The sequence below is a fragment of the Oncorhynchus masou genome, chromosome 22 (genome assembly GCF_036934945.1).
Source record: "Oncorhynchus masou masou isolate Uvic2021 chromosome 22, UVic_Omas_1.1, whole genome shotgun sequence".
Taxonomy (NCBI): Eukaryota; Metazoa; Chordata; class Actinopteri; order Salmoniformes; family Salmonidae; genus Oncorhynchus; species Oncorhynchus masou.
This window is the reverse complement of record NC_088233.1, coordinates 9,542,971-9,564,160: the sequence shown is the minus strand read 5'-3', so window position 1 is coordinate 9,564,160 and position 21,190 is coordinate 9,542,971. Positions and strand designations below refer to the sequence as shown.

Sequence of the window (21,190 nt, the reverse complement as noted above, 5' to 3'; positions counted from 1 at the left end):
AGCTCCCGTAGCCCGATATTGATTATTGGGCCGATAAATGGATTTGCAGTAAAACATGGTGAATGACAAATAGCATGTGATTTCCTGCTTGACGAGAACACACTGGAAGCATTAAGCGAGAGAGGGAATCCATTTTTGTTTTTGTATCAACTACAAATAGGTTTGTCATAATCCTCATGGGAACTCTTTCGACCTCTAACCTGTCCAGCACACATCTGTTGTTGTATGATGGATTTCTGAAGGATGTTACTGCCATCCCCGCCAATCACTCACTAGGTCAGAATCATACAGCACGTATGCTGCAGTAACTACATGCATTTGAAATACACACACACAGACAGATGGAAAAAGGTGACCTAAACAAGGGACGATTAAGTGAGGTGAAAGGTCATCATGGTTATCTGGCACTTGCATGATTGTGGGTCTAAAGCCTAGCAGAGCAGTGGTCTGGGACAATAGAAATGAAAGGAATCTCATATTTTGGTTTTGGACCCACACATAGGTGATGCAATCTCAACCTAACTCATCTGTGTTCTGTGATTTGATTGAGCTTCTGATAAAGGACAGTCAGATGGTGAATATCTGGACTTAAGTGTGATCCTTTGGCAGAGAATACTGATATGAGAAGCATCCCAAATGGTGCCATTTTCCCTATATAGTGCACTACTTTTTTTACCCTATGGGTCCTGGTCCAAAAGTAGTGCACTATATAAGAAATAGGGTGGCATTTGGAACACTGTTATCTTGGCTAAGCTACATTTGATGGTGCTGTGATCCCATTGTTGTGGACTCTGACTGATTTATTATTATTTTTTTTTAAAAGACTGCTATGAAAAGTATACATAAACTCTCTTGGATAATAGTATGGTCTACAGCTTGTCATGAGGTATTGAGCCTCCCTTTAATATTAGAGATCGAGCACCAGTTGTTAACTTCTTGCGTCGAGCCATCCCGGATCCGGGATTCTATTTATAGCCTCAACCTCATTAGCATAACGCAACGTTAACTATTCATGAAAATCTCAAATGAAATGAAATAAATATATTTGCTCTCAAGCTTAGACTTTTGTTAACAACACTGTCATCTCAGATTTTCAAAATATGCTTTTGAACCATAGAAAATCAAGCATTTGTGTAAGAGTATTGCAAGCTAGCTTAGCATTTTGCGCAGCATTTAGCACGCAACATTTTCACAAAAACCAGATAACCAAATAAATAAAATCATTTACCTTTGAGGAACTTCAGATGTTTTCAATGAGGAGACTCTCAGTTACATAGCAAATGTTCAGTTTTTCCTGAAAGAATCTTTGTGTAGGAGAAATCGCTCCGTTTTGTACATTACATTTGGCTACCGAAACGAACCGAAAATTCAGTCACCAAAAACGTCAAACTTTTTCCGAATTAACTCCATAATATCGACCGAAACATGGCAAACGTTGTTTAGAATCAATCCTCAAGGTGTTTTTTCACATATCTCTTCATTGATATGCCGTTCGTTGAAGCCTGCTTTCCCCTCAGAATCCCATGGAAAAATACCAGCAGCTGAAAATGACGCACCAATTTCGAGGGAGGACACCGGGCGGACACCTGGAAAATGTAGTCTCTTATGGTCAATCTTCCAATGATATGCCTACAAATACGTCACAATGCTGCAGACACCTTGGGGAAACGATAGATAGGGCAGGCTCATTCCTGTCGCATTCACAGCCATATAAGGAGACAATGGAAAACAGAGCCTCAAAAATCCTGCTCATTTCCTGGTTGCCGTTTCATCTTGGTTTTGCCTGTAGCTCCTGTTCTAGGGCACTCACAGACAATATCTTTGCAGTTCTGGAAAATTCATAGTGTTTTCTTTCCAAAGCTATCAATTATATGCATAGTCGAGCATCTTTTTGTGACAAAATATCTTGTTTAAAACGGGAACGATTTTCATCCAAAAATGAATTAGCGCCCCCAGAGTTTCAAGAGGTTAACAAAGACGCACCCCTGCCCCCTTTCTTGACGCTGTCATACGGTCTTGAAGATGTATAAGAAACGGCTAGATGTATATTGTCCTTGTTCAGCCGCGACTCCGAGGAACATAGGATATTCTATTTCTTCGGGTCCCGTTGATAGAATAGTAGTAGTTTCGTCAGGGTGCCCGCACGTTGGCCTCTGAAGCAGACTCTTCAGAGTCTCTGGAATTGGGGCCTTGTCTGTGGTGAGCAGTATGTCCTGCTCCGCCGAAACGTTGAAGTAGACTCCTCATCCAAATCTAGGTTAGTGGTCGCTGTTCTGATGTTCAGAAGCCTTTTTTCAGTCATAGGAAAATATGGTGGAAACATTACACATTGCACTAAAGTTTATCGGCACATATAAACACACAAAATTGCAGAATTGGCCAGGAACCCATAAAAATGCAGCTATTCATTGCAGCTCCATTCTAGACCATACCAAAAATGCCAAAAGAACCTGTCTATATGACTATTGTGCATCTCCCACCCGGACAAGAGGACCACCTATGTGACAATGCTGCTGCAACTGGATCCTGGACTTCCTGACGTGCTGCCCCTTGGTGGTGAGGCAAGTCAACAACCCATCTGCCATGCTGACCCTCAACACGTGGGCCCCTCAAGGTTGCGTGGTTAGTCCCCCTCCAGTGCTCCCTGGTCACTCACTGCTGCTGCGGCCGACTCCCAACTTTACGTTTTCTGACGACACAACGTTGGTAGGCCTGATCACCTACGATGATGAGACTGCTTATAGGGAGGGAATCAGATACCTGGCAGTGTGGTGCCTGGACAACCTCTCCCTCAACTTCAGCAAGACAAAAATGAGCTGATCGGGGACTACAGGAAATGCAGGGCCGAGCATGCCCCCATTCACATCAACGGGGCTGTGGTGGATTGTGTCGAGGCTCTTGTCTACATCACTATGATTCTATTATGATCCAGACACCAAGACCATCGGGAAGAAGATATGATAATGCCTCTTTCTCCTCCCAGAGGCAGAAAATATTTGACAAGGGCCCTTAGATCCTCACTTTTTTTTAAAATAGCTGCACCATTTTGAGAGCAACTTGATTGCCCGCTTCACTGCTTGGAATGGCAACTGCTTGGCATTTGATCGCCAGGCGCTACAGAGGCCCAGTCCATCGTCAAGCTCCCTGCTATCCAGGACGTCTATACCAAGGTGGTGTCAGAAGGCCCTAATATTTTTATTTCTTAATTCCTTTACTTTATATTTGTCTATTGCTAGATATTGCTGCACTGTTGGAGCTAGAATCTGCTAAATTTGTATGTGACAAATCAAATTTCATTTGATGTAGGGCTGACTCTATTTAGTCGATCCTACCGATTTTGTTGGGCCAGTGTTTTTAACGCGTCTAACTTGACGCCTGTCTCAGTGGCCTAATCCATTGTGGATGGCACAACAGCATCGCCAGTAGTACATTTACCATTAATTCCCATAATTTTGAATCTACAATTAGTTTGTTTACTGTAATATCTGTTAATGCATTAATGTCTTTTTTTACAGTTTTCGTTGTCTTAGTGGACACTTCGTTTGCAGAGCGCACAACCTAGGCTACACTTGTTCTGTTTACGAGTTGTCAATGTATTGTGTTTGGAGCATTCCTGTCAATGTAGAGTAAAAATGTTGGCCTGACTATACATAGAAGTGGGCCTAGGCTACCTGGCCTGCATGCATATGTTGGCTTATAAATGTGCCCATTTGGGGATCTGATAGTATTTCTGATTGTCTTGACTCACCACCACTAATGAGCTGTGTAGCTTCTCAAACTAAATGTTTTCTTCACCTGAAATGGCAAGTAAACCAAGTCTGTTTTTACGTCCATTGAAAATACAACCTCAATGTAGCCTATTTGGAAAAAAATCATTCCAGCCTTCTCCTTTTCGGTAACCACTCAGCGTGAAGGGGAAAAAAAGTAATGTGCTGATTCAGTTGAATCTTCCCAAAATAGGCCTAGGGGGAAACTTAAAATAAAAATATATGTTGCAAGTGCAAGCTTCTGGCTGGATGAAGTTGATTGTTGATACAATGTTTCAAGTTCCTTGCAGACGAGCCATGAGTAGCCAATGTGATATATTTTTTTTAATCCAGTTTTTTTCCAGTTGCAGTGTTATTTGTTGGCTTTATGTAGGCAATTCTTTAAATGTTTGGTGGTGGAAATAGAAGTTACTTTTAGATTTGTATAATTTTAATTTGGATGAAGCTCATAACTGGCACGCAGATTGGTAAAAACGATGACACAAATTGGCACTCCAAATGGAAAGGGTTGCGGACCCCTGGTGTATTACTGGCAGATTCTGCGAAAGCCAGCAGCAGCGATTCGGGAATTATTATTTTTTTCCCCCTGCTTGTTAGGCTTGTTAAGTTCATTTTTTAAGTATCCCAATATTTCTGTTATTACGGGGTTATCACTCAGTCGAGTGCGCGCATGCGCATGAAGTCTGTTGGTCGATGGACCTGGCCTTGAGTGTAATGGCGACTTTTGAGGGTGTTCATATGGTATAGTGGGTATAGTAAACTTTGTTACACGGGAACGTTGTTGTTGTGTCATTTCGAGTTAACAAGGCTATCTTGATCTCTAGCTCCCTCTTGAGTTATCTGTCACACTGTGCTTAGTGTCAGACAAGCCCAGTAGCCTACATATAGTTGATATCTTTAACTTATGTCCTAATAATGGAAAAATACACATGGTAAAATTTCTACCTGTAGAGTGGTCAAACAAAGATTTGTTTTCTTCCGGGGACTGCCCTAGGTTCCAGCCAACAAAGTCAGACTGTTCTCTCTCTGTTACCACACGGCAAGCAGTACCTATTAAACAAGTCTGGAACCAACAGAACCTGAACAGTTTCTTATGGCAACACAAATATAAACTTAACAATTTCAAAGGAAATCGGACAATTTGAAATCTATGGATTTCACGACTGGGCAGGTTTACAGCCATGGGTGGGCGTAGGCTGGGGTCCCTCTGGGGTCCAGGCCCAGCCAATCAGAATGTGTTTTTCTCCACCAAAGGGTGTTTTTACAGAAATACTTTTAATTTATTTTTTTATTTCATTTTCTTTGTTGAATTTTACCCCTTTTTCTCCCCAGTTTCGTGGTATCCAATTGTTTTAGTAGCTACTATCTTGTCTCATCGCTACAACTCCCGTACGGGCTCGGGAGAGACGAAGGTTGAAAGTCATGCGTCCTCCGATACACAACCCAACCAAGCCGCACTGCTTCTTAACACAACGCCATCCAACCCGGAAGCCAGCCGCATCAATGTGTCGGAGGAAACACCGTGCACCTGGCAACCTTGGTTAGCGCGCACTGCGTCCGGCCCGCCACAGGAGTTGCTGGTGCGCGTCATCCCTAACCCGGACGACGCCCCACAGATCTCCCAGTCGCGGCCGGTTACGACAGAGCCTGGCCGTGAACCCAGAATCTCTGGTGACACCACTGCGCCACCCGGGAGGCCCAGACAGAAATACTCCTCAGCACGCCCCTCCCTTCAAACAATCCTGCATGTGAAGAAGCTGGATGTAGAGGTCCTGCCTTTTTAGTTAATTACCTCATACCCCTACACACCTACTCGGTACTGGTACCCTGCGTACAGCACCAGTCAAGTTTGGACACCTACTAATTCAAGGATTTTTCTTTCTTTACTATTTCCTACATACTGGAATAACAGTGAATACATAAACTATGAAATAACACATGGAATCAAAAACTGTAACTGTAACACATGTAACCAAAAAAATGTGTTGGAACAAAATAAGAGATTCTTCAAAGTAGCCACCCACCCTTTGCCTTGACAGCTCTGCACACTCTTGGCATTTAATCCATTTAAATGAATTTGTGTAATGTCCTTTCTTTAATGCCTTTGAGCCAATCAGTTATGTTGTAAAAAGTAGGGGTGGTATACAGAAGTGAGCCCTATTTGGAAAAAGGCCAAGTTCATTTTATGGCAAGAACAGCTCAAATAAGCAAAGGGCAATGACCGTCCTGTCCTGTGGTGGTCCTCATGAGAGCCGGGTAACTCTAATGAACGTGTCCTCTGCAGCAGAGGTAACTCTGGGTCTTCCTGTCCTTTGACGGTCCTCATGACAGCCAGTTTCATCATAGCGCTCGGATGGTTTTTGCGACTGCACTTGAAGAAACTTTCAAAGTTCTTGACATTTTCCGTATGGACTGACCTTCATGTTTTAAAGTAATGGACTGTCGTTTCTCTTTGCTTGCTTGAGTTGTTCTTGCCATAATATGGACTTGGTATTTTACCAAGTAGGGCAGTCTTCTGTATACCACCCCTACCTTGTCAGAGCACAACTGATTGGCTCAAACACATTACAAAGGAAAGGAATCCACAAATTAATTTTTTAACAAGGCGCACCTGTTAATTGACATGCATTCCAGGTAGAGGTCGACCAATTAATCGGCAGGGCCGATTTCAAGTTGTCATAACAAACTGGTAATTAGCATTTTTGGATGCCGATTTACATTGCATTCCACGAGGAAACTGTGTGGCAGGCTGACCACCTGTTAAGTGTGTAGCAAGGAGCCAAGGTAAGTTGCAAGCTAGCATTAAACTTATCTTACAAAAAACAATCACAGGTGATTAATATTAATAATCACATGGTTGATTAATACTACTAGGTATTACTAACTTCTTACGGCTGAGATCCCGTTAACGGGATCGATATGACAACAGCCAGTGAAAGTGCAGGGCGCCAAATTCAAACTACAGAAATTTCATAATTAAAATTCCTTAATAAACATAAGTATTTTACACCATTTTAAAGAAACTTGTTGTTAATCCCACCAGTGTCTGATTTCAAAAAGGCTTTACGACAAAAGCGTACCATGCGATTGTTAGGTCAGCACCTAGTCACAGCAAAACACAGCCATTTTTCAAGCCAAAGAGAGGAGTCACAAAAAGCAGAAATAGTGATAAAATGAATCCCTAACCTTTGATCTCCATCAGATAACACTCATAGGACTTCATGTTACACAATACATGTATGTTTTGTTTGATAAAGTTCATATTTATATCCAAAAGTCTCAGTTTACATTGGCGCGTTACGTTCAGTAATGTTTTGCTTCCAAATCATCCGGGGATTTTTGCAGAGAGCCACATCAATTTACAGAAATACGCATTAACATTGAACTTCTCCTTAATGCAACTGCTGTGTCAGATTTCAAAAAAGCTTTATGGAGAAAGCACACCATGCAATAATCTGAGCACAGCGCTCAGAGAACAAAACAAGCCACACTGATACCTGCCATGTTGTGGAGTCAACAGAAGTCAGAAATGGCATTCTCTAGATTCACTTATCTTTGATCTTCATCAGAATGTTCTCCCAGGAATCCCAGTTCCACAATAAATGTTTTTGTTTGATAAAGTCCATTTATGTCCAAATACCTCCTTTTTTTGTTCGCGTTTAGTTCACAAATCCAAATTCACGAAGCGCAGGCCAGACAAAATAAAATAAAAAATCCATTACAGTTCGTAGAAACATGTCAAACGATGTATAGAATCAATCTTTAGGATGCTTTTAACATAAATATTCTATAATGTTTCAACCGGAGAATTCCTTTTGTCTTTAGAAAGGAAAAGGAACGCAGCTAACTCTCACGGGTTCGCGCGAGACTGAGCTCATGGCATTCTGCCAGACCTCTTACTCAATCAGCTCTGATTCTCTCCTCCTTCACCGTAGAAGCCTCAAACAAGGTTCTAAAGACTTGACATCCAGTGGAAGCCTTCGAAAGCAATTTGACCCCATCGACGCTGTATATTGGATAGGCAAAGACTTGAAAAGCCACCAACCCCAGATTTCCCACTTCCGGGTTGGATTTTTCTCATGTTTTTGCCTGCCATATGAGTTCTGTTAATAAACTCAGACATCATTCAAACAGTTTTTAGAAACTTCAGTGTTTTCTGTCCGAATCTACTAATAATATGCACAGCTTAGCTTCTGGGCCTGAGTAGCAGGCAGTTTACTCTGGGATCCTTATTCATCCAAGCTACTCAATACTGCCCCCAGCCACAAGAATTTAACTAGCTTGTCCTGCTTTGCATATACTCAATGCCGTGCCTGTTAATTTATCATCGAATTACAGCTTACTTTGCCAAACGGGTGATGTTTTAACCAAAGCACATTCACGAAAATAGCACAATCGTTGCATGAATGTACCTAACCATAAACAAACAATGCCTTTCTTAAAATCAATACACAAAGTATATATTTTCAAACCTGCAAATTTAGTTAAAAGAAATTCATGTTAGCAGGCAATATTATTTAAGGAAATTGTGTCACTTCTCTTGCGTTCATTGCACACGGAGTCGGGGTATATGCAGCAGTTTGGGCTTCCTGGCTCGTTGCGAACTAATTTGCCAGAATTTTACATAATTATGACAACATTGAAGGTTGTGCAATGTAACAGCAATATTTAGACTTAGGGTTGCCACCCGATTGATTAAAATACAGAAAGGTTCTGTATTTCACTGAAAGAAGAAATTTTTTGTTTTTGAGAGTTTCCGGATTTGACCATATTAATGGCCAAAGGCTTGGATTTCTGAATTCATTATAGTTAAGTGTATGATTTGATAGAGCAGTCTGACTGAGCGGTGGTAGGCAGCAGCAGGCTCATAAGCATTCATTCAAACTTTACTGTGTTGCCAGCAGCTCTTCGCAATGTTTGAATCACAGCTCTGTTTATGACTTCAAGCCTTTCAACTCCAGAGATTAGGCTGATAATACTAAAGTGCCTATTAGAACATCCAATAGTCAAAGGTCTATGAAATACAAATGGTATAGATAAAAATAGTCGCCGCGTCATAATTCCTATAATGACTATAACCTAAAACTTCTTAACTGGGAGTATTGAACCACCGGCTTTCATATGTTCTCATGTTCTGAGCAAGTAACTTAAACGTTAGCTTTTTTTTTTACATGGCACATATTGCGCTTTTACTTTCTTCTCCAACACTTTTTTGCATTTCAACCAAATTGAGCATGTTTCATTATTTATTTGTTATTTTATTTATTTTTTTTATTATTATTATTATTTATTATTTATTTAAAGTGTTCATTCAGTGTAATAGTCATTATTCCAAACTTTATATAATCGGTATCTGTTTTTGGTTCTCCAATCGCTATCTCCGTTGAAAAATCATAATCGGTCGACCTCTAATTCCAGGTTACTACCTCATGAAGCTGGTTGACAGAATGCCAAGTGTGTGCAAAGCTGTCAAGGCAAAGGGTGGCTACTCTGAACAATAAAATGTATTTTGATTTGTTTAACAATTGGTTACTATATGATTCTGTGATATTTTATAGTTTTGATGTCTTCACTTACTCTACAACGTAAAAATAAAGAAACCCTTGAATGAGTGGGTAGCTACTTTTGACTGGTGCTGTATATGTAGCCACATTATCTTAACTCATTGTATTTATTACTTTATTTCTATTTTCTTTCTCTCGTCATTGTTGGGAAGGGCCTGTATGTAAGCATTTTACTCTTAGTCTACACCTGTTTACAAAGCACGTGACAAAAAAATTGAGCTGGCTGTCTGTTGATCTTGTCAAAGTGTGGCCCCTTGGCATGGAGTCCTGGGGCTGACGGTGGTGGCCAGCTGTTCTCATAGTGTGTGTGTTCAAGAGGGAGAAAGGGAGCCGTGCAGACAGATGTTGACGGCTGAGAGGGCTCCATTCTGGCTTGTCACCTGTTCTGCTGCTGCTGGTGTGGTGTTGATATGCACCCCGTATCGAGATAAAAAAAATAAAAAAAAGTTGTCTACTCTGGTCCAAAACCAGTTTGGCTGAAGATGTAGGTCTAGATCAAACTGCATATGCTGTGGCCTACATCGACTTCAAACCGCTCTTTTGAGTTTTGTATGCTTAATTGTAATTTTTTGGCGGGAAAAATATGGCGTTGGTGGTGTCGTCCCGGCCCTAGCTGGTACTCTATAGAGCACGGGGAGAGGAAATAGAGCCTACTTTCACATTTACATGCTCCGTGTTAGATTTGGAAATGGAAAACATCGAGACAGGAAGGTGTCTTGGATTTGACCTGTGCCAAAGTAAATCAAAAAATCCCATTTGTATGGAAGTTGGAACATCCCATATGGCGCACACACAAGTGGCACGTTATGATATAGGAAGCTAAGCCTTGCTAATAAAATCTTGAGGATTGCAATGGCATGAACTTGATCTACCAGGTGACCATAGACTCATGGTACACAGCACATGGGATGAGTTGTCAAAGTTGAGTGGAATCGGCTGCCAGGCCAAATTTGTTTATGATTGGGTGTACACAATGAAAAATGTTTTCCAATGGAAAGTGAAAATAAGAATTCCTTATTGGACAAGCCCAGGTAGTCCATTCCCTTCCCTTCCTGTTTTTTTTTTTTTCAGGCATTTGTGTTGGATAGTTTTCGGGAACCAGGGGAGTGTGTAGGCAGGTTGACCTATCCCTCTTGGACAGTAGCCTAAGTGGAGCAGAAAGCTGCTAGCTAGCTGGTGACAGTTTCAAGAAGCACTGGAAGGAGCGCATAACTGTTAAGGATGCATGATATATCGGTGAACATATTGGAGTCTGATATTAACCAAAAATGCCAACTGTATCGTCCTGATGTCTAGTTTAACGCCGACGCTAAAAACCAGGATGTCAACGCTACTGTGCATACCTATATAGCGTAGGTACAGGACGTAATGACGCCACACAATTTTGCGCTACACGTGCCACACGGCATTCCTAACCTATCCCACAATGTCTGCTGTGTGGATTGAGCAGTCAAGTCGGGCAGTCATTTGAAAGTTGTCTCACTGAAATTATCTTAAAGGGGAAATCCATTAAAGCCAAAATAATAGAAATCGTTGCCCTTGCCACCATTCTCCGTCGTGGGTGATGTTGGCTTTCGCCGACTGGTCGAGCACCGGTACACACTACCAAGTTCGCTATTTTTTTTGGATATTGCCCTACCGGAGTTACACAGTAATAGTCACTGCTATTAGCTTCACAACATGCGTACTATGGAGCAACATTTGGTGTCTTTGTGTGTCAAAGATAGTACCACTGTCAAAGCTGTACAAAAAAGTCAGCAAACACTGGCCACGAACGATGTGTTTACGCTACCGCGTTGGTAATGAAGCATAATTTGCAACTTCTGGGGTAGCTAGCTTTAGATTGGTACCTAGCTAGCACCAATACAACCAGCCTGAAACAATGTCCAGTAGAAACTGCAGTCATTTTCATTATTCTTAGCAATGATTGAGGAATCCTTGTAATTATTATTGTTCGCCTATTGAAAATTGAACATCAGTTCATGAATATAAATAGCTAGCCAGCTAACCTTGTTGCCCAAAGCTAACGTTATAAGCAGCCAGCTAGCTATTGAGGCTCGACCGGACCGGGTTGTGAAGCTAGCCAGAATAGTGGACTTTGTGGTTAGCCGTCAAAATAAAAGTATGTCATTGACAGGGATGCAAACATTAATACATAGTGTTATGCCATACTTTTTTATTTTGAAAGCTAACCGCAAGTCCGCTATTGTGGCTAGCTTTACATAGATGGGTCCGACCACCATTAATCAAATAAGAACGGTCTTATAAATTACGGCTATTTTAGATGACACCTAGCTATATAGTTAGCTAGCTAACTATAGCTACTGAAACCGATTATTGTTTTGCTATGTTTTTGAGGAAGAACATTGTGTGCATCTGAGCTAGCCAGCTATTTCTTTGACCAGCACTGTAGGTGCGCGAGACAACTTTACCAGCATTATAGCATACGTATTGCTGAATCGTCGTAACATATGAAATACGAGTGACTGTGTAATAATTACTTTAAAAAAATGAATGAATGTGTTAAATTATTTGACGTGTCGTCATATTCAGGTCCTGATTGGTCAACAAGCTTATTTGACACGTCAACGTGTTGTTTGACATTTTTTTGACACACAAAGACCCGAACGCCGTTCCATAGAAATCCTGGTTGAGAATGAAACGACTGAACAACGAAACGGCACAGTAAGTGAAAGAGAGCGGTTTTAATTATGTTTTACTGGTAATGGGGACATGCGTAAATGGCAACAAAATAACTTTTTGGTGTGTGTGTGTGACGTTTATTTAACTAGGCAAGTCTGTTAAGAATATTCTTATTTACAACCGACGATGCTAGGCCAAATGTGTGCCGCCCTATGGGACTCCCAGGAACGTCCCTAATGTGATGCAGCCTGGTTTCAAACCAGGGACTTTAGTGACACCTCTTGCACTGAGATGCAGTGCCTTAGACCGCTGTGTGTGTGTGTGTTAACTATTTAACTGTACTGGAATGCTTAAAAGGCCGCTAAAATGAAGTGTTGGTATAGTTGTTTTTTTCGTCAAAGAAAATGTCAGGTATTGTTTTAAAAAAAAATGCATCACTAACTGTGCATAAAAATAACTGGCCCTGAGTAGGGTTCTTTTTCCTTTTTTAAATCATGCTATTAAGGGACGGCATCAAACGGCAGTTTACTCTGGTCTTAACAGCTACAGTATCTTATTTAACTTGTTTTTTTTATATCGAGTGCTTTTCTAAGCACCAGACTAGGAACCCCTGTTTTCCCTGGGTCTAACTTCAGTGTATTTCGGTCTCTAATATGCTGCTAGTTTCCCCCCCTGAGGACCCATCGGTGCTAGCCTGGATCCCATAATTCAGTTTGGATCTAGGCTCTGACCCTGCTGTTGCTGCTCCTGCCAACAAGCTTCTCTCGGCCTGATGCTGGTGTTTGCATGCTAGCACAGCTGGATGAGGTGTGACTAGACCACAGTTGATTTGGATCATCCTTAACCAGATTCCTATTAAATTCTAGAGCATTCACTCACACCCGCCTTACTTTGAATCCTCATCCTTATATCGAGACATTTTGAGTGTCCATTTAAAAAAAAAAATCATGCACCCATTCACACCCTGACGCAACTCTAATTCGCATCCCCTCCTCCGGCCTTAATCACAGTCACCCAGGGACACTCACTTATTCATTTCATTCCATTCATTCTTTAATTTCATTCCATAACCACGGTCACCAGGGACACTCCGGTGAAGAAGCTAATGGGGTAGGTCTTGTCATCAGGCCCTGGCTGCTTGTTTAACATGGGGCTCTAGTCACAGCCTGTTTTAACATGGGGCTCTAGTCACAGCCTGTTTTAACATGGGGCTCTAGTCACAGCCTGTTTTAACATGGGGCTCTAGTCACAGCCTGTTTTAACATGGGGCTCTAGTCACAGCCTGTTTTAACATGGGGCTCTAGTCACAGCCTGTTTTAACATGGGGCTCTAGTCACAGCCTGTTTTAACATGGGGCTCTAGTCACAGCCTGTTTTAACATGGGGCTCTAGTCACAGCCTGGTTTAACATGGGGCTCTAGTCACAGCCTGGTTTAACATGGGGCTCTAGTCACAGCCTGGTTTAACATGGGGCTCTAGTCACAGCCTGGTTTAACATGGGGCTCTAGTCACAGCCTGGTTTAACATGGGGCTCTAGTCACAGCCTGGTTTAACATGGGGCTCTAGTCACAGCCTGGTTTAACATGGGGCTCTAGTCACAGCCTGGTTTAACATGGGGCTCTAGTCACAGCCTGGTTTAACATGGGGCTCTAGTCACAGCCTGGTTTAACATGGGGCTCTAGTCAGTCTGATTGGACACATATTTCTTCATCAGGGGAAATGCAACAATGAAAATGAGGCCATGTTGAGGCAGAATTGGGAGTTAATGCTGGGAGGAAAACGTCTTTTAATGGGGCCCTCATCGGAGCACCGATGTCCTGGTCTATAATCAGTACAACAGTCCTTTCAGCAGTCTGCAGCACCTTGTATGGAATTCAGACGAGATATCAGACTGAAGAATGTGTGCGTTGCGCCTTGCTGTAGTGACTCGAGGTGCAGACTGCCCTTCCTGTGTGTCGTTGTTTAATGTAATCGTTGTGGTTTTACAGCCTTGTAGCGCTGGGGCTAACACACACACACACACACCAGAAACCAACTGCTGCTATTTCTGTGTCGCTTGTCATGTGCCTTGCTGGAGTGAGAAGTGGTGCATCATTCTCTGCTTGTGTGATCTAACCCGTCCGAGGCCGTCTCCTACTGCCAAGTGACTCCTGAGGGAAGGGAGCATCAGTTATAACCCAACGAAGGAGAGCCTCTTGTTAACATGGCTATTTATGCAAACTCCCTTTACCACAACTATGAATTGAACCAAAACATGAAGCAACACTGCATGATATCACAGGGTGTGGATGGACCTATGAATTTTAAAACTTAATTTATTTTAAAGAATTCTTTGAATTTTTAAGTTAGTCGAGTGATCAAACAATCCCAACCAAGCCAAGGAAACGCCTTAGGCTTGTATTGCAAGTTAAACTGGTTGGTGTTAACGCTCCATTTAATTTAGGATTCATACAGAACCCAACGATGCCAGAAGATGGTTGACATGTAGTCTAGGGTATATAGCCTTATATTGGTGACTGGTGCTGCCTCTGCGACAGTCTCGCTATAATGGGAGCTACTAGGAAAGGTGAAGCAGCAGTTGAACTGACATGCTTCTGCGGTCAGACCCCAGCAAACGGCCGGGCATATGGTCCCGGTAAATCATGTTATTTTATGGGAAGCGCAACAGCAGGTATGCTAATTTCAGACTTGGGCCTTGGAGTCCTCTGGAGCCCAGGCGTCAGCTGCTCCCGGGTGTCTTTGGGACAGGTCACCTGCCACGTCATAGGGCCGCCAGGCCTCAAGTCTTTCCCTGGTCTGGGTCGTAATCATTGGGGTACAACATATGTAGCGAAATGCTTTGCAACTTAAAAGGGCACGTGTGTTTTTTCTTCTTATCGGATACTTTGGAGACTTATGTTTTTATTTTTTTTATTTTTTTTTATGGAATATCTCCTTCTCCCCCCCTTTACTTGGAGAGCTCCCTCAAGTGACTAATCACTACATTTCCTCCACGGAATTGTTTTTTTTTTGTTGAAGTTTGTATTGAACAGTATTAAACAATCAGAATGGGGGACAGCCCCATGTTTTTAAAAACCACTTAGCATTTACAGTGCCTCAAGAATTCATACTGCTTGATTTATTTCATGTTTTATTAGACTGATTTCAAAATGGATCAAAAGTGTTTTTTTCATCTTCTCACCCATCTACACACAATACCCCATAATGATAAAGGATAATTTTTTTAAATTTTAGCAAATATATGAAATTAAATGCAGATCTAATTGACATAAGCATTCACAACTATCTGCTATGACACTCCAAATTGTGCTCGGGTGCATCCAATTTCCCTTTGATCATCCTTGATGTCAATACAATTTCATTGGTGTCCACCTGTTGCCAATTCAATAGTTTGAACATGATTTAGAAACATACCTCTGTCTATATAAAAGGTCCCCACAGTTGACAGTGCATGTCAAAGCAGAAACTATACCATGAGGCAAATGTAGGCAAATCTTTGATGAGAACCTGCTGCAGAGTGCAAACGACCTTAGAATGAGGGTGAAGATTTACATTGCAGCAGGACAATGACCCCCAGAATACAGTCAAAGCAACCTGGGAATGGCTAAATCATTAGAATGTGGACGTCCCTTTGAGTGACCCAGCCAAAGCCCAGACTTAAATCCCAATGGAAATCTAACAGACTTGTCTAGTTAAATTTAAAAAAAAAAAAAAATGGTTTGAGGTTGGGTTACTACATGATTCCATATATGTCTTCACTATTCTACAATGTAGAAAATTGTAAAAATAAAGAAACCCTGGAATCGGGTGTCAACGTTTCACTGTTATTGTATGTAAATAAGGTGTGTCTATTTATTTATACATTATCAAAAATGGCAACCTGTTTTTGCTTTGTCATTATGGGGTATTGTGTGTAGATTGCTGAGAATTGTTTTATCCATTTGTAGAATTAATATAAATATAATAACAAATAATGTCGACGGGTCTGAGTACATCCCTAATGCACTGTACATGTACGAGTTCAGAAGGCAAATCACTCTGTAAAATGGCGTCAAGCTGTCTGGTTACTAGATAATGGTGTCACACGACACAATGCCCGCTGGTTTAGTTAGACGTAGCGTTAAGTGGGAGGATTTACAAAGCGTCCTTCTGACTCACTAAAGGCCCATTGTTATCGTAGAGGGTAGCTGTGAAGTGTTCTCTCCAGCATCTGAACAATATGCGCTTGTTTCCCCTGCTGCTGTGCTGGGGATGGCATAGAAAAATAATTTGTAGAATGGAACCTGCCATCGCAGTAGGTTGACTTGGAATAGGGGATGTCCATTCTAAGAATTCTATGTCTATGGAATGCTAGTAGGTTACTCCCTGTTCCATCGCCAACCCAACCAATGCCTGAGGAGTGACATGGTGATGGTTTACAGGCAACAGTCCTCTGCTTACTGAACTCTGTTTTTAGAGGGTAAAACATTATGTATGGAAATACAAAAGTGTTTTTTTTTTTGACAAGTTCAGTCCTTCCTGTGTTTCCGCCTGCTATCTTTCAATTTGTGCTGACTGACCCTACTGTGCTGGGGCCTTCCTGCTTAGAGGATTCTGTGTAGCTAGCTGTCGTGATGGGTGGCGGGTGTAGTGAAGTCGCCCCATGGCTTTGTGGACTGTAAAGCGTTTAATGCTTCCAATTCCAGTCGTGTGTTTAAAAAAAATATATATATTTTTGTAGCTGTGTATAGCTGCTTGGATGAGTTGACTCCAGTAGGATGGTTTGTGCCTCTATTTTTCCACCCTAAAATGAGTGTGATTAGTTAACAAGTATTGGATTTGGGTGTTTTCTAAGGGTTGGAATTCCAAAGGAAGAGTCGCTAAGGGACTTGTCAGTAAGCATGTCGTTTAGGTCGTCCCTTGGTGTGTCGGCCGAGCGTTTGGCCTCTGTGTGTAAGAGATGGATGGCTCGTGTCCAAAGGTCTGTATACTTACCCTCTATCATTTTTAATTTTAGCCTAGTCATCTTAACCCTGTTTTGTTTTCCTCAGGCCCTCTGCTTACTATCCCATTAGAATTAATCGGTGTGTGTCGCCAGCTTGCTATCCACTAGGAGTCCCTCTGCTCATCTGGCTGTGTGTACACACACACACACGTTTTCTTCAAGCTCACGTGTGCTCTGCTGTGAGTGAACGATAACTTCTCGTTGGCATTACCTGTACCTAGGAGACTGTAGGGCAGGGATCAACTAGATTCAGCCATCAGCTGATCATTTTTGTTTTCATTGTTTTTCTGAACTGGATGGTAAGTGGCGAGTGGGCTGCACATTTGACAGCAAGAAGCCTAAAGACTAAAACAGTCATTTCAAATCTAGCTTCCATCTTGTGTACGATAACCTGTCTCGTGAGAATACTTGAATAGATTGCTTTAATTAAATCACTTCGCGGTGATTTCCTTTTTTTTTTTTTTTTTTTTGCCATGGGCCTCCAGTTGGGGAACCCTGCTGTAGGGCCATAATCACAATGAACTCCCTTCCCTCCCAGCTAAATGTAGAACCAGAGTCCTGGCCCTCTTCCAGCCTGGCTATGGTCAGAGATTGAGATGCTGCCCCCTCAGCTTCCCAGTCTAGCTCAGTGGAGGCATGTGCTGAGAGAGGCTTCTGCTGTGTTGTAGTGGACTGTGTGATACTGGTACGCTCGCGACGTTGTCTCTAAGTCCTAGTTGGGGGTCTGTGAGGTATGCTCCTGTGCTGTGTAGAGTACTGAGCTTAATCAGTCCCAAGTCTAGCCTTAACTTAATCACCCTGAGAATGCTGATCTCCTCTCAGGGCCCGTCGAGCTGCCTTGCGTTGGCGCTGACCCACCCTGAGAGAAGAGAGCGGGGGGGGGGGTGTGTGTGGCTTGTGTTACCGTCTCGCTGAATTGTTTGTTAAACAGTGCAAGTTGAAGTACTATTTCATTGGATGGGAAAAGGATTCTAGGAACCGACTAGAATTCTAAAGGTTAAAACAAGGATTTAAAAGTACAAACTATTAGCTCAATATTAAACACACACTCCCCACTTCATCCTTGTGACTAGCCACTCAAATTAATACACCAGTTTCCAATCAACTCCCAAGTGGTGGGAGGGGCCAATAGTTAGGCGACCTCGGTCATTAGCCAATGACTGAAAAATGGGACCAGTCAAGAAACACTAACACGTTTAGCATACATTCATTGATTAACGATGGGTCTTCTCCAAAATGACTGGACAGGATGTGTGATTATTTTTCAGCCGTTTCTACTCTTTTATTTTCTGTCAGCCAGACTTGTTAGTTATGTGCTCTAAAATGTATGTTAACCTCTAGTGACACCCCATCCCGTGAGCGGGACCGTTGTCGTCATCTGACACTAATTAGCATAACGCAACGGACATAAATCTTCCTAGAAAATATTCCTAGTCATGAATATCACAAGTGAAATGTATTGGAACACAGCTTAGCCTTTTGTTAATCACCCTGTCATCTCAGATTTTCAAAACATGCTTTACAGCCAAAGCTAGACAAGCATTTGTGTAAGTTTATCGATAGCCTAGCATAGCATTATGTCTCGCTAGCAGCAGGCAACCTTGTCACAACTCAGAAAAGCAATCAAATTAAATCGTTTACCTTTGAACTTTGGATGTTGTCACTCAGGAGACTCCCGGGTAGATGGCCGAAGTTCATTTTTTCCCAAAAATATTATTTTTGTAGGCAAAATAGCTCCGTTTGTTCTTCACGTTTGGCTGAGAAATTGACCGGAAATTGCGGTCACGACAACACCGACAAAATATTCCAAATTAGCTCCATAATATTGACAAACATGGCAAACGTTTAGAATCAATCCTCAAGGTGTTTTTTCAAATATCTATTCGATAATATATCCACTGGGACAATTGGTTTCTCAGTAGCGATTGGAATAATGGCTACCTCTTTACTTTAGGTGAGATTTTCTCCGGGAGCATCATGTGACCACTTGCGCAATGTAGCCCCCTACGGGTATTCAACATAAATGCGTAAAACTACGTCACAATGCTGTAGATACCTTGGGGAATACGTTGAAAGCGTAAGCTGGTTCATAGCACATTCACAGCTCAATGGGGACTCATTGGAAGGCAGCGCTTTCAAAATATGGGGCACTTCCGGATTGGATTTTTCTCAGGCTTTCGCCTGCAACATCAGTTCTGTTATACTCACAGACAATATCTTCACAGTTTTGGAAACGTTAGAAAACACTATCCAAAGCTGTCAATTATATGCATATTCTAGCATCTTGTCCTGACAAAATATCCCGTTTAAAACGTGAACGTTTTTTTTCCAAAAATGAAAACTGCCCCTAGAGTCACAACAGGTTAAAATTAAAATAAACGTGGTACAGATGTGACAAACTATCGCTAGGGAGCAATTGTTCTGCTAATACTGCAGCACAACATAACTGCTTTAGTGCCAGGCAACTGTACCAGCCTGGTGGACCCAAAAGTATGTTTCAGGTTCTGGTACATTCTAATAATCCCTCACCTCTCCCCCACAGCAACGGCAGCAAGATGAACGGTTCCATTGAGAACCTGGAAACACCTGACCATGACTCCATCAAGATGTTCGTTGGCCAGATACCTCGCTCCTGGACAGAAACCGAGCTCAAGGAGCTGTTTGAGCCCTACGGCGCCGTGCACCAGATCAACATCCTCCGAGACCGCACCGCCACACCCCCCCAGAGCAAAGGTAAGGGGGAGACGGGTACACACACTGCACCCAGACACCCGCAGAGCAAATAATCAATTTAAAATGTCTCTAATGAAGCCCTTTCTATACCAGCATAAATACCTTTACTATAGCCCAGGCCCTAGAGGCCAAAGAGGACTGAAACACAGACAAAGACAAGGTGCCAACGCCATTCATTGTCAAGTGTTGACTGCAAATACCGCTGAGCCAGGCTCTGCAAGCTGTTTGTGCACACAGTTGTCTATTACTTAAAATACAGCATTCGGTTCTAATATATTATTACGGGTTAAATACCAACCCTCTTTACACTTGTGCATTATGGAAAACATAGTCTTTCCTCTGGTGAGAGGGAGATATTAGTCTTTAAAAAAGGAAAATATCACCTTCTAAAAGAGTGCCTGAGTTGAGCCGTTTCGTTGAGCCTCGCAATTAGACTAGACGGCGACGTAGAAGCCTGTAGTTATTATTTTTTTAAATATCTAAATTACTTAACACCGTTACATAACACCTAACAATACAGCATCTTTCAACCATATATCAGTGGAATATTAAATGGAAAACTAATGATAATGATACATAAAATTACACAAAACGCCCATTACACATCTGTTCTAACTTAAGCCCCTAGCTTCTCACCCGCACGTCCGGTCCCTTATATATAATTCAGAAAGTGTTTCCATATCATACAACATTTCGCTATCATTGATTCATAAGATGCAGTCTCCGCCATTTAAAGCCAATCCGCTCTCTTCCAGTTATGTAGTACAAGTCTAGCCGCAGTAAGAGAACCCGCTGAGGCAAGACCAAATTCTTATTTTGCTCATACGTGGTGGTTATAATAGATTAATCCCCTAATAAGCACAGCTGTGGGGACTTTGGGATTGGATGTGCCCACCCATTCTTCAAGCTTTTTAAGAACCTCCTTCCAGAAAGCAAGCACCATGGGACATCCCCTTATAGCATGCAGAAAGGTACTTACTTTTACCCTTGTATTTCCAGCATGCAGTATTTAGCAACAAACCCTTTTTTATCTGAGGTCCAGTAGTATCTGAACAAGCTAATGTATAAATGTATCCCTGGTACACCACCCTACATTGGAAACACATTTTTTTTCCATACATTTGATTTACAGAAGAATATACGTAACTGATTTATATTATCTTGTTTGATATTGTACATTTAAGATCCATCTGCCAAATCAACCTTAAATTCTCGGTTCCCATGTTGTGCATGACTCTTTTTATAAAATACTGTAGCTGACTGATATTTCTTCAGGTCCTGATAGGACATAAGCACTATAACTCTGCAATGTTTGGTTGTAATTAGAGAGTCTGTCTTAAATTATTTTCCACACACAGTCTGTGCCTGTATTTTGTTTTCATGCTAGTGGGGGCCGAGAATCAACTCTCACACAGGTACGTGGTTGCAAAGTGTCTTAACAGCGTGATTTACCAAGGCAAGAAACTCTGAGCGCAGCCCAATCCAGAAATCTCGCAGTGG

General features: G+C 41.9%; 1 protein-coding gene across 9 annotated transcripts in view; it reads left to right on the top strand.

The window, feature by feature from the left end:
• LOC135508977 (CUGBP Elav-like family member 2) overlaps positions 1-21,190 on the top strand; it is a 59,166-nt gene that overhangs the window by 8,068 nt on the left and 29,908 nt on the right. For all 9 annotated transcript variants that reach the window (XR_010450880.1, XR_010450879.1, XR_010450875.1 and 6 more), the window contains exon 2: positions 19,500-19,690. Coding sequence is in view for 1 of the 9 variants with exons in the window: in XM_064929232.1 (XP_064785304.1) it covers positions 19,500-19,690 (191 nt within the window). In the remaining 8 variants the exon portion in view is untranslated. The remainder of the gene's footprint in view (positions 1-19,499; positions 19,691-21,190) is intronic.